The 16965-nt window shown below is 51.0% G+C and overlaps 1 protein-coding gene across 10 annotated transcripts in view; it reads left to right on the forward strand.

The window, feature by feature from the left end:
* The window catches only part of ERG (ETS transcription factor ERG), a 212837-nt gene that overhangs the window by 161836 nt on the left and 34036 nt on the right, over positions 1 to 16965 (forward strand). For all 10 annotated transcript variants that reach the window (XM_084802327.1, XM_084802323.1, XM_084802328.1 and 7 more), the window contains one exon: positions 1915 to 2132. In XM_084802327.1, coding sequence (XP_084658453.1) covers positions 1915 to 2132 — 218 coding nt within the window. The remainder of the gene's footprint in view (positions 1 to 1914; positions 2133 to 16965) is intronic.

Consider the following 16965-nt stretch of genomic DNA (forward strand, 5'->3'; position numbering starts at 1 on the left):
AACTCCAGCCATGGTCTTTCCCAAAATGTCACGGCGCCATCACAGGCTGAAGCCAAGGCTGAGCTTTATGTACACACAGTTACCTGCTACCACGCCAAGAGGCAGGCAGGGAGTTCCTTACCCACTTCGTAGGCATTGGTCAGCAGTCAGGCAGAGGCCATGTACTTGGGAAACTGAATCTTGGTCCTCGGATGATGAGACGGAGCAGTGAAACTCACGTGGACTGAACCAGGGTGGAGGGTCTGTGCTTGTGGAACGGAGTGCTTCTGACATGTCTGGGCCTCATCTTCAGCAGGTGCTGTGTAAAACCCTGCTCCTGATGGGGAGCAGTTTTGCTTACTTTAAGATCCATCTGAAGAATGAGACTAAGTGCCGATGCGAGCACATTTCTGAGGGAGACAGAGAGTTGGTCACTTGTGTGACCACACACAAGTGTGCACCTCCACAAACAAATGAGTGTGACCACACACAAGCGTACACCTCCACAAACAAGTGAGTGTGACCACACACAAGTGTACACCTTCACATACTCCCTGGCTTGCCTTGACCAGCTCAGCCCTGATGGTTCTAGATCACAAGGAGAAAGGTTTCTGTGGCCTTTCCTCAACTTCCCTGCTGGCTCCCAAGTTCAAGTTTAAAAACTTTGGACATCTCCCAGGGCTGGGGAGATGGCTAAGTGGGCAAAGTGCTATGCATAGAAACACAAAGATGTGAGTTCAAATTTCCAGTGCCTGTGTAAAATCCAGGCATGATGGCATGCATCTACCGTCTCTGCACTGAGGGGCAGAGGCAGGAGCACTCCGAAGTGCTTACACACTGGGAAATCAAGCTAATGAGTAGGTCCTGGGTTCAGGAGCCCCCAAAATAAGGTGAACAGTTTAGAAAATTACCTTCCATCAGCCTGTGTATATGTGTATGTGTATGCACAGCTGGGAGCTTGTGAGTGAGCACAGGCATGCATGTGTGTGCATGCATACACACTCACACACACATGTACATACTCTCTGGCCTTCTCACTAGTTGGTAGCCATGCTAAGCTGGCCTGAGAAACACATACAATGTGTCATTCAAGTAGCGAGACCTCCCAGTCCCCTATGCCCAGGGTGATCTGCTCTTAGACTCTAAGCACAACGAAGGGCTTGCCACTTGCTTAAGCACAGAAAAATGTCCCGTCCCCATCAGGACTATTTTCTGTTTTCTTCTCACAAAAAAATGAAAACATCAGAGATGGACAGAGTGCATGAGCTAGCATTTTACTGGCCCAGACCTTTTAAACGTCCTGGTATTTGAAGGCATCTGGGTAGTTCACAGCTTTTTTTTTTCCTTCATTTAACACCCAGATGTTCACCATCATGGAAGCGTTGTTTGAAACCCTATTCGGCTAATGACGGAGGGTGGAAAAAGCCGTGTCTTTGTCTGGCTATCCTTTGGTGTCACGGCCCCCTTCACTCTTCCCAGGACTTCTACCTCAGAGTCTCTGGGAACACGGGGGTTCCACCAGATGCCTAGGTGTCTGCCTTCACGCTTCTCTTTCTAATCTCTGTGACCATTCTGCGCCCTGTCTGCTTGAATTATAGATTGCATTTGTCAAATAATGACACATACAATTGGATGTTTTCTGAGACCTTTGAAATTCAACTTCCCTCGTGTTGAGATGAAAGTGGGTACTGTCTGCTCGGCACAGTCCGGGCTAGGGCGCTTGAGACCCGCAGGTAAGCACTTCTAGGCAGGGCAGCTCCAACCTTCGCGGTGTGCAGTGCAGAAACAAAAGCCACTCTGTTTTATGTTTTCTTGTGGAAGGCAGAAAGGCGAAGCCTTTGCAGCTATGTAAACTCTGGTCCCCCGAATGTTGGAAATGACCCTGAGACACCACTGCCCTCTGTGATGTCCTGAACCTGTTTCTTCACCATCCAGGAGGCCTTATCAGTGGTGAGTGAGGACCAGTCACTGTTTGAGTGTGCCTACGGAACGCCACACCTGGCTAAGACAGAGATGACCGCGTCCTCTTCCAGTGACTATGGCCAGACATCCAAGATGAGTCCTCGAGTCCCGCAGCAGGACTGGCTGTCTCAACCCCCAGCCAGGGTCACCATCAAGATGGAATGCAACCCTAGCCAGGTGAACGGTTCCAGGTAAGCGATGCTGGCCCTGCCTCTCCCAAACCCTCGTTTCTTCCGGTCTGCTGAGAAGTGTAGCTGCTTTCCTCCGCCTCGGGATTCTCAGAGAGTGAGGCCGCTAACTGCTAACAAGGGGCACTTCTAGGAAAACGTACTCTCCAGTGGTTTGGGCTGAGGACAGAGGCTGCAAATCCAGTAGTGTATTTACCAAGAATCGTCTTTGAAGACCTACTGCTCAATTCTGTTTCCCAGGTGTGAGCGCTGGGTCGGAGGTGGGGGGCAGGGGCGGCTTATTCACATGTGGCAGAGTTCATTTCTGAGGTTTCATGGCCTGGAAAAGACCGCTGTCTTATGTTTCTATGGAGACACAGTGTCAGCTAGTGGCCACGCAGCGGAGCATCTGCCCAAGCCGCTTGACTCTGCTTGTGGGTCCCCCCTTGTATGCTGTGCAGCCTCAGCCTGCTCTCGCTGCCCTTGCCCTCCCCTTGTAATTCGTGCTGCTCTGGTCTTTACTCAAATTTCTCAAGCCTCCTATAGCGGCTGCTTCTTGAGTTTGCCATGGGACTGTGGCCAGCAGTTAGAGTGTTTGTCAAACCATCCCTAGCAAGTCAACGTACTTCATTACACAGAAATGTGAACAGCAGCACAAGGGCTAGGGAGATGCTTGGTGCTTGAACTGTTGGCCACATGAGCTGAGGACCTGAGTTCGAATCCCCAGCACCTATGTAAAGCTAGGGATAGTGGCACACATCTGTAATAGCATTACCCCTGCCACAGGATGGGAGGCAGACGCTCAGAAGCTCGTGGGCCCACTAATCTCACATTAACACTGTCAGACTACAAGAAGTTAGCTGTAAGGTGAATGTTGACTGTTAAGGTTGGAGGAGGGAGGGGGTGGTGGTGCGGGGGCGGGGGGTTAGCATTAATTTCTATTATACGTCCCCATATATGCCCAGGAAAATGAATGTAAAATCCTGAGAAAAATACAGAATGGTTTCTTTTAAATATCCTACAACCTCCCATTTGTACACAAGATCTGAAGAGCAGTTTCCATTTTCCTGTCCTTTATGAATACAAAGCCCCTTTGTACCTAGTAGATCACTGATTCCCTGGTCAGCATGGGGGGGGCAGTGAGGGGGAGGCCTGCTCCCATCTGATGGGTGAGGAACCGCTGAGCACGCACTGGCTGGCTGGCCCAGACACCACTTAAAAGGACTCAAGAGTTTGGACAGAAACCAAGAGTGCTGGGCTCGACACCCAGAACACTTTTCACCCTCCGGCTATGAGAGGGCCTCTTTGTTACATGCATGTCTCCATGCTAAGTATGTTTAAAGTGTTGTGTTTCCTAAGCGCTGGAAATCATTGCGTCAGCTGCCAGTGCGGTGTTAACACAGGTGTCAATCATAGACCTTCCAAGGAAACGTTAGCAGCATGGCTGCTGGGCTGCGTGGGGGGCTGCGGTGGGTAGGTGGTGCCGAACTGGCCCGCACTGACGAGGCGGCCGTTTCTGTGTCTCTGGCTTTATTCCCACCTTGTTGTTTTTCTGAGTCCCACTGCATAGCTCAGGCTGGCCTTGAACTCAGGATCTTCCAGTTTCTGCCTTCCAAGTACTGGGAATGTGGGCTTGTGCCACCACACAGAGACATGCTGGAGTGGAAGCTGGGGCTGGAAATGCCCGTAGTCCACCGAGGCCCTCAGGACTTAGAAGCTGAGAGCTGAACACGGTTTGCCTGAGGAAACAGGAGGGCCAAGCGATCGGCTGTGTTGATCCCCTGCACCCTCCAGGTCTGCCATCTCCTGCTCATCTCCTGCTCCGGGTTCAGTGGCTTCTCCTGTCTATGGCCTGGGCTTTCGTGGAGTAGCTCTTCCTTCAGTGAGATGCCCTCTGAAGCCAAGTTCAAAAGCTGGACCCCGGCTATGGCATGTGGCCTAGGGCTGCAGGGGCTCTGTCGCTGTTTAAGTGGCTTCGTGAGGGGAGTGCATTTTGCAGCCTTGTCCTCGCCAGAGCAAGAATCCGACTCTGCCCCCACAGGGCAGAACTCTTGGCTGTGGCTGTCTTTGTCCACATCTGTCTGTCTGTCCATCCATCCCTGCATAGGGACCAGCAGAGGAGGGGGAGGAGGAGAGGAGGGAGGAGAGATGGACAGCGTGCTGGAACCCAGGCCCACTGGGCTAACAAGCTTCCAGAATAAAACACAAGTGACAGGGTGCACACTGCTGCCGTTCGCATTGTTCCTATGAAACATAGGAAACAGACAGCAGAGAGAAGGCAGCTGCTGATGTGGGACGCAGAGGGGCTGTCCTTGTGGGTTTGGCTTGGCAGTGCAGGATTCTTGAAGACAGAAGCTAATTTCAGGTTGTCCTGTAGACACTGGCCATCGCTTCAGAGTCCAGCGATAATCCTGTCTCTCCCCTTTCCTCACTCAGCCCTCCCTCACAGGAAACCCCCTGGGGCTTGTACAATGGAGGGCTGCCAGCGTACAAAACTGAAACCAGCTGCTAGCACCATACACAAAGGGTCCCCCGGGGCACCAGGCGCTCCCAGCTGCCAGCATTCCACAACTCCATTTGCAGTAGGGTATCCATGGCTCACCTAGGCTAGCCGCACAGGCCAGGGATCCTGTTCCCTAAGGCGTGGCCACCCCAACTGCTTTCCATTGCCAGGTGGTGGGGCTCAGCTCAGCAGGCTGCGTCCCCAGCTTTGGGCACCCCTGGTTCAGGCACCCAGATCAAACAGCTGCCCTGGGCAGTGCCTTTGCCTTCCACCCACAATGACAATTCTGCTTTTATTTTGAATATCTATGCAGATGTATATTATGTAGTGAGCACATGCCCCAGGGACCCTTCACCCCTTTGCTTGGCCCTCCCCTCTCTTTTGCCAATCTAGACATTTATACTAATAGTCTCACATTCATGAATTCATACATGATTTATAACATGATTTATATACATGATGAATATAAAATCTATACAGAGATGACAAAATGTGAAATTTGTCTTTCTGAGACAGACTTAATTCGCTTAATATGATTACTTCCAATTGTCGTATTTTCCTACAAACTATATAATTTTGCTCTTTCATGGCTCAAAAAATATTCCATGTGTTTACACACCGTCTTTCCTCGATGGCCTGCCTAAGAACCCATAGCCACTGGCACTTTATGAGCTAGGGTCCCAAGGTGAGTACCCTACTCCCAGGCCTGTCCCCAAACTTCTTGGAGCCGTGAACTCATCGATTCTGTCAGATGAGGGCCTCCTTGGGGTAGTGTTTCTTTTTTTTTTTTTTTTTTTTTTGGGGTAGTGTTTCTTAAAGTGAGGTCCCAGGCTTGAACCTGGGGACAAGAGCTCAGTCTACACAGACCGCCCCAGCTCTGGAATCACAAGAGACATGGGCTAATTCCCCAGGACAGTTGTAAGGAGCGCCAGAGGGCACTCTGATAATCTGGTGGCCAAGAAGCACCACTTTGGGCCACCACTGGGGGGGGGGGTAGAAATAAGAGGCCAGGATCTGTGTGCATGGCCAGTGAGCGGGGTCAGCCCAGCAGGTAGGAGAAGCTGTGCTTGAGGGGCCTGTCCATTCCCAGGGGGCAACTTCTCCCATAACTCACTTGAAGGACCCTGTGCCTGGTGGTGTCTGAGAGGTGAGAAAGATGTTCCTTGGGCCTTGTCTCGTGGTACAGCCTGGGTAGAGACATCACATGGGACCCACCTCACTCTAGCCTGTGGTGGGATAGCAAGGTGCTTTTGATGTATTATTTTAAATTACTCGTTTATTTGACTTGATCTAGGCTACTGTGTATCCGAGGTCTAGCCTTGAACATGTGATATAGCTAAGGATGGCCCTGTACTCTTGATAAACCTGCTTCCACTTTGAAGTGGCCAGGATTGCAGGAAGTACCACCACACCTGACATATGTACTACTGGGTACTGAGCCTCGCACCTCGCGCGTGTTAGGCAAGCATGCTACAACTGAGCTAAGCCGCCCCACCCTGTGATGCTTCGTGGAGTGCGATGAAGGTCATCAAAATTGTAGTGGGTCACTTGGTTGACCCTTTGACCTCAGACATGAGGGCTATGTGCAGAGTCATTCTTTCAGCTGAGTTTGTTAAGCACCTACTGTATGCAGTCACTGTTCTAATGTAAGAATTAAATTCTTTGCTGATGACTTTCTAAGGGAGGAAGGCAGCCATGAGATCAGTTAAAATACCCAGCAGGCAAGGTCAGCGGAAGTGCTAAGGAGGAGAAGGCGGCAGTTCCAGGCAAGGTGGCTCAATGGGTCACCTCCTAGAAAGTGACATTTGGTTAAAGGCCCAATGACATTCTCTGTTGGTTACACAGTGGATGACTATCCTAGGTCAAGGGAACGCTCTGTGCAAATGATCAGCCTGAATTACCCAGGACCAGGAGAAGGCTGTCTGTCCTACCTGATGTGTAGTGACCAGGAGGAGAAGACCCCAAGGCCGTGAATCAGCAGAGAGCGCTGTAAGGGACATTGGCTTTACTGCAGAGCCAGCCGGGGCGTTTGCAAGGGAAGGGGAGCTGTGAGTTTACCCAGACTCCTGTGCTGAGGCTGCGAGCTCTTGGGGGACATGGGGGTGTGTTGTTCTGGGGCTTTGCAGAGGAGTGAGGTGAGGAAGGCAGGGGGAGGCATTGCAGGCTGTGCATTCACAGAGCTGGTGTGCTCTGCTACCCAGCTGAACAGCGTGAGGAAGGAAGGAAGCGAGGACAGGACAGAGATGGTAAGGGAAACACACAGTGGACAAGCCAGAGCCGGGAAGCAACCTTGGCTCACAGCCCAGGCTCTTCGGTGACAGCCTTCACACTGGGACTTGGCTCCAACAAAGGCCAGGCAAAATGGCAGGCTCTCTGGCCTCCATTGGTGCAACAAGTGTCCCCCATTCCTCCAGGGGGTCCCAGCAGAGGAATTTTTGCTTCTCGGTGGAGGCTGGAAATGTCTGAAAGACACACACACACACGTGTGTGTGTGTATGTGTGTGTGTGTGTGTGTGTGTGTGTGTGTGTGTGTGTGTGTGATAACTGAGGGTTTCCTAGGTTTCTGGGAGTGGAGGCCAGTGGATACTGGTGTCATCCAGTACAGCACAGGATGGCGTGGGCCCCTCCCCAAATCTCCTGACTCCATGTGCTCACAGGCTGTAAGTGGGACCCTGGGACCCTGACCCAGCGGGTCAGCCTCATTGATTGTGCTTACTGCCATGAAGATGGAGCCACGGGAACACGTGGCCTGTCAAGGGGAATGAACGAGCGTAGCTCAATGGATTTCGTTGGTAGAATGCTTGTCTCCCGTGGACACAGCCCTGGGAGTCACCCCTAGAGCTGCAGGCAGGGTAGGTCCTGCCTGTAATCACAGCTCTCCTCAGGCAAAGGTGGTTGGATCAGGAGTTCAAGGCCAACCTTAGCTACGTGGTGGATTCGAGGCCCACCTGGGCTACAGGAGACCCTGCGTCAAACATAGAATTAGCGAAAACGACGATGATGATGACAACGACAAAACATATCTCTAGAGATTGGCAGCAGGTACTCTAGACACAGAGAACACACAGGACCCATGATGACAGAGCTAAGGACGGACGGGATCTGCTCTGGGGCCTGAAGGACGTAGCCAGAGAGAGCCACCATTGGTCAACATTTCCGCAATGCACTGCGATGACTTATAGAGTATTTTAGGATAGAGGATGCCCAATTTCCTCAGAGTACAAGATGGCGTGATTGCAATTAGACTCGTTTTGTTTCTGAGGAAGGCGGGTGTATACCCAGCCCAGCCCCTGCTGTAGGCAGCTTGTCCCCAGACCCACAGCCCACTCTATTCCCTCAGGGCCTTCCCTCTTAGGCGGCTTTCCTTGCTGGCAGGGACAGCAAGGTCTCCAGGGAGTTGTGTGTGCTCCTGCCTCTCTCCGACACTTCATGTCTGTGTTGTGGGTTTTAATGTTTTGACCTGATCTGGCCAGAGCTGCTGTTTTTACCTGTGTTCATCTTTGCATCGATCCACTGCATCTCCCATGGGGAGTCTTGAGTGTGACAAGGAGCCTTCCCATGGACCTTTTACAGTGGCCTTCATTGACTGCTCACTGCCCTGGACATACAACTTTAGCTGTCTGTGTGAGGTGCCTGCTCTTCACGGTTTCTTTTTGTCACTGTGTCAGAAGTGGTGCTTTGTGTCTCTACTGCAAACCCTGACTTCCTAACAAGTTTTTAATGCCCAGAGCACTCTTTTTTTTATGTGCCACTAACTCATGTTGAGTATTTGAAGCTATTCACAGGCCTGGCTTTCCTTCCAGCTTGGGTTTGCTATATGTATGCTTTCTTGTACTTGGGGAGCTTTAGGCATTATTTGGGGGCAGTGACACTCCCTGGACTAATTGCATTTGCTCCTTTCTGCCTCAGGGCTCTGACTTGAGTTGGCAAGCAAGTTGCCTCCTAATTAAGCTGGGCCGCCCTCCAGGCTGCGGCTGGCACAGCACTCGGAGACTTTCAAATGAGTGGTTTTTCCTAACAGTAATGGTGAGTGTCTTAGTCAGCTTGGGTTTCTATGACAAAAATACCCAAAGCTGGGTGTCTTATAAGTAACAGAAGCGTATTCCTTGTATTCCCAAAGGTCGAGAAACCCAACATCGGGGCACCGGCTGCTTTGGTGTCTGGTGCACACCTGCTTCCCGTTCAGTGAGGGTAGTGAGCTCCCTGCCACATGCTTGCCTGACAGAGGGGCAAACTCTCGGTCTCCTCTGTCTCCTCTGTCTCCTCTGTCTCTCTGCTGTTTGCAGTCTGTGAGCACCACAGATTGACGCCAGGCTTTTCCTCCTCAAGTGTCTTCTCTTCAACTTTATGTACTAAGGCTGGCCTCTCACTGACCCCCGAACTTCTCAACTAACTCATCCAGCTATCTGACCTACCTGGGGAGCCCCCTGTCTCTGCCTCGCGCACCTGCCCCCCACTCCCCCCAAGCTCTGGGACTGCAAGTAGGTGGCCACACCCACTGGAGTTCTGGGGTCAGAACTCTAGCACCATAAGCATTTTATCTGCTGAGCCCTGGACTCCCCGAGCCCTGGACTTTTCTTATATGAAGTCACCAATCCCCTTCTGAGGTGACGGCTTCATTCTTACACCCCAACATCCTCTCTAAGTCCCCCTAACTTCATCACACTGGGTCTCTACCTACGAATCCAGCGAGCCCCACCCCACGCCTGCCACGCTGAGGCATGCTGCACTGGCTCCTTCTACTTTCATGGACCCCCATGTCCTGGTGAGGTCAGCTCACCATGCTGCAAAGGTGGATGCGCAGAGGACGAGGTTGGGAAGGGACGCAGAGACCCTGCTGTTTCCTGTCTCCCTCCCTCCCTTCTCCTCAGTGCCCTGCCATCCTTACTTCCTTAGAAGGTCAAGAACATGGACACCATTTTGTAAAAGAAGAGACACAAGGCTGTGTTCCTCCCCAGGGCTGAGCTGCTGCTGCTGGGGAGAACGGCCTTGCTTTGGCATTTGTCTCAAAGGAGTCATTTCCATTAATCAGAATTTACATAATTTTAAAACACAAACATTCAAAGGGTAGGAGTGGGGGAGGGAGTGGAGGAAGGGGAGGGGGAGGGGATGGGGAGGGCGCTGGGGGGAAGGGTCAGTAAAACTGCTTCCTTTGCAAGCGTGAGGACCTGAGTTTGGATCTTCAGCATCCATATCAAAGCTGGGCATGGCAGCATACTGTACGCCTCTAATCTCACGCCTGGGTCAGGGCAGGGACAGGGAGATCCTGCCTGGGTCTCCATGGCAAAGCAGCCTGACCTAGCTGTCCATCCTAACAAGAGGCCCCTGTCTCACAAAACAAGATGTAGAATGAGAAGAAGTGAAACCCGGCTTCCACATGCATGCGAACATGTGTACATGGAATCACACACACACAAACACAGACACACCGTATATACACCGTGCGCGCGCACGCGCACACACACACGCGCACACACACACAGCGTCCCTTAGAGCCCCCAGAATGATGACTTAGTGATTTCTTTCCTTTCTGGGAAAATGTCTTTCAAACAAAACTAAAGGAACGCGCTCATGGTGGAGACGTCTGGTCTTCACTGTGGAACTCTTGGCGTCATATTCTGCAGAACATTCTAACCCCACATGACAACCCCTCCACAAAGTGGGGGATTCCCTCTAGTTTAAAGACCCAAACGAGGCGCCGTCTTGCTGATAACCATTTTCAGCTATAAATAGAGGCATGTATTTAAATAATTAAACTCGTCGGGGTGGGGGGATATCAAGCCCCTTTTGGGAGACAAAGAACTAACTGTTGCCGAGTTTGTGTTTAATTAGTATTGCCCTCAACTGCTGCGTGAGTCAGGGTTGTTCGGAGGAGGCAGAGGCTCCAGGTGTAAGGGAATATTCAGCTGGAGTAAAACTACCAGGCAGCTGAGAGGACATGTGTGGTTCGGTCTGAGCCTGGAGTCCCACATGAGTCACACCAAGCCCCACCCGCTGCTCAGGCCGTGGGGTCTGAAGCGAGCTTTTCCACTGCATCTGATTCAGAAATAAAACAGACCCACAAATTACCCCGGAGCTGGCCAGACAATCCATTCCTTGTCTGGGGCCCTAAAAATACCTTTTGTGGGGACTTGCTTCCATTCACACTGCGAAGCCTGGGTAGGGCAGTTGGGCTGATTTACACTAGGTGGAGGCTGTGAGGGGGTTACACTGAGTTACAGTCCGGGGGACCCTGAGTGTTCACCCTAGTTACAGTCCAGGGGGACCCTGAGAGCTCACCCCCAGTTACAGTCCAGGGGGACCCCGAGAGCTCATCCCCAGTTACAGTCCAGGGGGACCCTGAGAGCTCACCCCCAGTTACAGTCCAGGGGACCCTGAGAGCTCACTCTCAGTTATAGTCCAGGAGGACCCTGAGAGCTCACCCTCAGTTACAGTCCAGGGGACCCCAAAAGCTCACCTCCAGTTACACTCCAGGGGACTCTGAGAACTCACCCTCAGTTATACTCCAGGGAGACCCCGAGAGCTCACCCCCAGTTACAGTCCAGGGGGACCCTGAGAGCTCACCCCCAGTTACAGTCCAGGGGGACCCTGAGAGCTCACCCCCAGTTATAGTCCGGGGGGGGGCGGGATGGAAAGCTCTCCCCCAGTTACAGCCCTGTGTGGAGTGAGTGTCAGAGGGAGTGTCCACTCATGGAGATTACCTTGTCTCCTTGGACGAAGCTGAAAATCCAGCCTTTCTGTACCTCCACGAGTCTCTATTAATGTGTGTGGGTTCTGAATATTGAACCCCGGTTCTTGTGAGTACTCCCCAGCCCACCAGCGCTGTGTTCTCCGTATCATAGGATCCTGATAGTGCCAATAGTGTTTAAGGACCATGGCAATCTAATAAGCAGGTGCATGCAGGAGGTTGCATGCTGGAAAACTCTGGCCTGCTTCCCTAAGGAAGAGCAGCTGAAAGGTAGTAAAGGACCAGGTGCCAGCAACACACATACACACACATACATACACACACATAAACATATGCATATGCATGCACACATAAACACATACATGCACATATATACACACACGCACAAATGCATACACACAAGCACACATACATACACATGCACACACACACACACACACACACACACACACACACACACACACACCTCCTCATGCTAGTGTATTAATTTTTACAGCGTTTCACAGTTTGTGCCCTTACTTCATATGTTTCATCCAAGAGATTTATCACCAAGGCTTCAAGATGACATTCAGTCCTTTCTAGAAAGGAGGGTGACTCGATGGACGGAAACCAAGGTCATAGTCAGTTTCCTGGTTCTAAGATGAGACCTCATAACTTGCCACAGTTGTAAGAGCAGGGCCCTGGGATTCACCTGAAGAGATCTGCTCAGAAGTGGACTCACCAGTCATCTGTCCATTTCAAAGGCACTGAGAAAATGCGATTCTACAGGTGGGGACCCTAGAAGTGAGTTTGGAGGTGACTCGGCGGACGCTGGGTGCATGCAGAAGCCACGTGACAGCCTTGAGTGTCATTCCTCAGGCACCAATCACCTGATCTGCCATGTGGGACGGGGCACCTAAGTGGCCTGGGTCTCACCTACAAGACCAGGGAGTCCTCCCCTCTCCGCCCCTCCTGTGCTGGTGCTCCGCTTAGACTCTGAGGATCCAGCTCAGCTTCCTCTTCCTTGCAAGGCCAGCGCTTTAGCAGCTGAGCAGACTCCTCAGGCGTAGCATGCAGTCATTCTGGCAGGTAAATCAAAGTAAGGGGCCCTCGCCACGCCAATCTGGCCCCATGAGGGCAGGGACACTGGTGTCCCCCAGCATCGGAGGAGGGGTGCCTGGTATGGAGGGCTGCATGCACATCTGGGTGAAGGAAGGGGTTGGCTCGCCAGCCTCTGCTTACTGAGAGTGCTGAGGACTGCCTGCTTGTCCAGGGGCTTGAGGACTAGGGTGGGTTGGACCTGGCCTACTTGGCTTTGTCTTTGGGAAGGCGACCCCTGTGGTAGCAGCAAGGACATTTTTGAAAGCACAGCTGTGGGGACAAAGAACAAAGCCATGGGGAGTCCCCTTTCTGTGCAGGGGAGCGCGAGAGAGCTAGGTGAAGGAGTGCGAGTCTTGACAGATCTGGTCACTTGTCACACCAAGTCCTACCTTGGCTGACCTTGGACATTGTATAGGGCCCAGCGTCTCCTCTAGGGTGAAGATGGCTAGAGAGCTCAGGTTTGTGCACAGTGACACTCCTGGATAAAGGGCGGCCATTCCCGTTCACAGGGGCGGTGGCCGGTAACACAGCATGCACGGAGGCCACACTTGTCAGGCCAATGGCCGTGCCTCTCCATTTCACTGCGGGCTTGTTCTGTGATGGAATCCGCCCTGCTGGAAGTAGACCCCATGTGAGAAGACAGATGGCATATGCCAAGTTTATTTTGCTTTTCAAAGACCAAAAGGACCTCATTTTATATTTCTCAGTATGTTTTTCCAGGCTTATTACCTCTTCTTAAAAAAAAAAGTATATATGGAAACAACTGAAGGAGGCTTTATTCTTGGCCTATACGCCCCTCAAAACAACTGAAGGAGGCTTTATTCTTGGCCTATACGCCCCTCACTCTTAAAAATGCAGCCAACAGCTCCCAGCAGCCTGCTCTCTGTCCTGGTCCCTGACCATATATCTCTTCACGGGCTGGTGACCTGAGCCGGGGTCGCTCCCACTCAGCTTGGCCTGAAGCTTGCTGCCCTGACTTTCTTTCGTGCTCACATGTGTCCATCCATCCTGTCTGTGGAGCATGCGCCCTGCAAGGCTGTTCCTGAACGTTCTATGGAATAACATGTGGCATGCCCCTTCAGAGTAACGCGACTCTTTCTGGTCAGCCTTGCAGATCACACGTAGGTCCACACAGGCACGGGCTTTGTAGAGCTTTCTCAGGGACTCTGCCTCACTCCCACGTGGGCGCCCCTACCCCGTCAACAAAACAATGTGTCCTCACTAGCCTGCTCCACTCCGAGGAGAAGAGGTTTTGGAAAATATTCAATGCTGAAGAAAGAGAGGCGTCTGAGAGCCCAGCCGACGGCGTCTTGTATGTGTGGAGGTACCAGCAAAGTTGCTGTGTGAGCTCAGGAGAGCTTCAGCTTCAAACACTAGGCTTCCCGTGCCACTTCTACCAGATCTGGCCTTGTAGCTTTGGGCAGGTCATCCAGTATCGCCATGCTTAATCTGTGCCTCTTCTGTGTTCTAGCTCGGCCCCTCGGCACTTGGGACAGGATACACTCACCTGGAGAGCTGTGAGACTTTGTTTTTCAACATTTAATTTTTAATTTGTGTGTATGTGTGTCTGTATAGGTGTGTATGTGTATGTGTGTGTATAACTGTGTATGTGTGTGTGTGTGTGTCTGTACATGTGTCTGTATGTGTGTGGTGTCTGTCTATGTGTGTATATGTATATGGTGTGTGTGTGTGTATGTATGTGTGTGTGTGCTCATGGAGGCCAGAAAAGGGTGTGAGATGCCAGGAGTTACACATGGCTATGATCTGCCTGATGTGCATGCTAAAAGAAAAAATAGCTTGAGCCCTGTGGAAGAGCAGCCAGTGTTCCTACCCTGTCAGCCATCTCTCGTCTCTCCAGCCTCGGTGGGATGTTTAAAGGAATACTTTGCTGTTTCTCATCCTGATAAGGATTCTTTTTCTTAAACAAAGTTATACCTGAATGGATGACTTTGAAATAGATTTTCTTTCTTCTGGCCCTGGTTTGTATGTGCACCCGTGTCGCCCACAAGCTGTGCCATGGTTTGTATGTGCACCCGTGTTGCCCACGAGCTGTGCCCTGGTTTGTATGTGCACCCGTGTTGCCCATGGGCTGTGCCATGGAGAGACCAGACCCCTAGGCTAGAGCAGCATGCCAGGGCTACAATGCAGACTTTAAGCTACATAACACATGGCCTGGAAAGTTCTGGTCTACCTCAAATTAAGATTATTTTATTTTATTTTATTTATTTATTTATTTATTTATTTATTTTTGTCTTTCAAAGTAGAGTCTCTTCATCCTGTGCAGGCGTTCTCTGCAGGGGAAGAGGAGTGATGGAGTCCAGGCCACTCGGCCTTACATTCTAACCTGTCTCTCCAGGGCACCTTTATCTCCCCACCTCACCTTATTTTATGTGGGTAGGTGTTCTGCACTGTGTGTGTGTGTTTGCGCACTGCTTGTGTACCCGGTACCTAAGGAAGCTCGTGGTCATAGATCCCCCAGGGCTGGTGTTACAGATGGCCGTGAGAAGCTGCCGCATACATGGGGATTGACCCGGGGTCCTGTGGAAGAACAGCCCAGTGTCCTTAACCCATCTCGCCCTGTCTTAGCTTTTGTGCGCTCTCCACCACCTTAGGATGCAGATGAAATCTGCTGAGCTGTTGTGAGAACTTTTTCCCACGAGGCAGGGCCCCACGCGTGTCAGTGGCAAGTCTTCTCTATGACAAGTTTGTAAGGGTCACAGAAGACAAGATGATAGCGAGAACAGATCAGCTCCACCTGGTCAGTGTTTGTTAAGAAGCTACTTCAGGGGACGCGTGACGGGCGTCTCCTCGTGAAGTGAAGAGTTGCCTGAGTTATTGAAAAAAATCATAGTGGTCAACGTCACGGCTTTATCCTGTCGTCCTCTGTCAAGGACTAACTGTCCTGTTACTTATTATTCTTAGCAATGTCAGTTTTGGGAAAGGGTCTGATGGTTTCGTTTTGCTGCTTCCTATGATGGAGGGTAGGATTAGAAGCTCATTAACACGAATTATGCCTACAGGTTATGAAATGAAAACAAAATAACTTTGCTGGAGGCTGCCCATGCTTTGTTTGTTTGCTGGCTTGTTTAGAGACAGAGTCTCACTACATAGCCCAGGCTGGCCTCAAACTCACTCTATCGTAGCCCAGGCTGGCCTCAAATTTGTGATCCTTCTATTTGAACCTCTCCCACCCCTTGCTTTGACTCTGTTTTAAACAGTCATATGTAGTTTGGGCACACTCTGGCAAAATGCAACATGACAGCCCATTATATCCAGATTTAGTGGGGGGGAGGTGTACTTCATTTCATAAAAAAAGCTTCCACAATCCATGTCTGAAGTTCTTGACCTCAGGAAGGAAAATTAAACTGTCAATGACTCAATGCGGGGGAAGAGGGCGTAGCTCAGTGGGTGACGCACTTGCTGCACAAATGTAAAGATCTGAGTTCAGATTCCCAGGACCCATGCAACGCCAGGAGGGCAGCAAGTGTGTCCTAAACCAATGTGGAAGGACAAAATGTGAGAGTCCTAAGAAGCTGCAGGGCCAGCGAGCATGGTGAGCTCGGGGGTAAACTTCAGGAGAGCCTATCTCATAAGGAAGTAGGTGAGGACTAACCCAGGAGGGTGTTTTCTGGCCTCCTTATACATGATGATGGTGTTCATATGTCTACACACACACACACACACACACACACACACACACACCATACACATATACACACAGAGACAGACATCACACACAGAGACACACACATAGACACAGTTACATACACACACACCACACACATAGACACCACACGCACACATAGAGACACACAGAGGCACACACACATAGACACACATACTACACACAGAGAGAGACACACCCCATACACATATACACACATATAGACAGATAGCATGCACACACACACACACACACACACACACACACACTCACAGGCACACACATATACAAAGTTACACATACACACATACATATACACACACAGACACACATGTAGATGCATACATGAGCACACACACACACACACACACACACACACACACACACACACACACACCACTTGGCCCACACACCTCATCATTAAGCCCCCAATGCCTCATCTCTCTGGTGATTGATTCCTTGGCAGGGTAAGAGGGAACTGTTAGTGCCTGGCATACAGTAGGCACTCAATAAGTTCCCTAAATGAATGAGCAGATGATTAAGTTTAGACTTTATGATCATTTCTGACCTGACTCTCACACCCTTGCTGCCACCTACCATCAAAAAGTTTCCTCCACAGGGAACCAAACCCTTAGCTTCTCTCCTGCAGGAGCCCTCTCTTTCTCAGACAGACACACCAGAACATCCACACGGCCCTTGGTTGAAGGATTTTTCCCAAGGATTAGGAGGAAACTGTCTCAGGCAAAGATACTCTGTGGTTTGATGTTAGGATGAATCTTGTACAGATAAATGTTTGAAGCCAGGAAAATATGATAGCACCGAGTGGAAAGCATGCGTGTGTGGACAGCACTGGGAGCACACAGGCGCTGCGCCATGGGAGTGTGGCCAGTTATTTTAAGTCGCCTCCATGTTAGTACAGCTG

This window comes from Acomys minous (genome assembly GCF_964271855.1).
Source record: "Acomys minous genome assembly, chromosome: 11".
NCBI classification, from domain to species: domain Eukaryota; kingdom Metazoa; phylum Chordata; class Mammalia; order Rodentia; family Muridae; genus Acomys; species Acomys minous.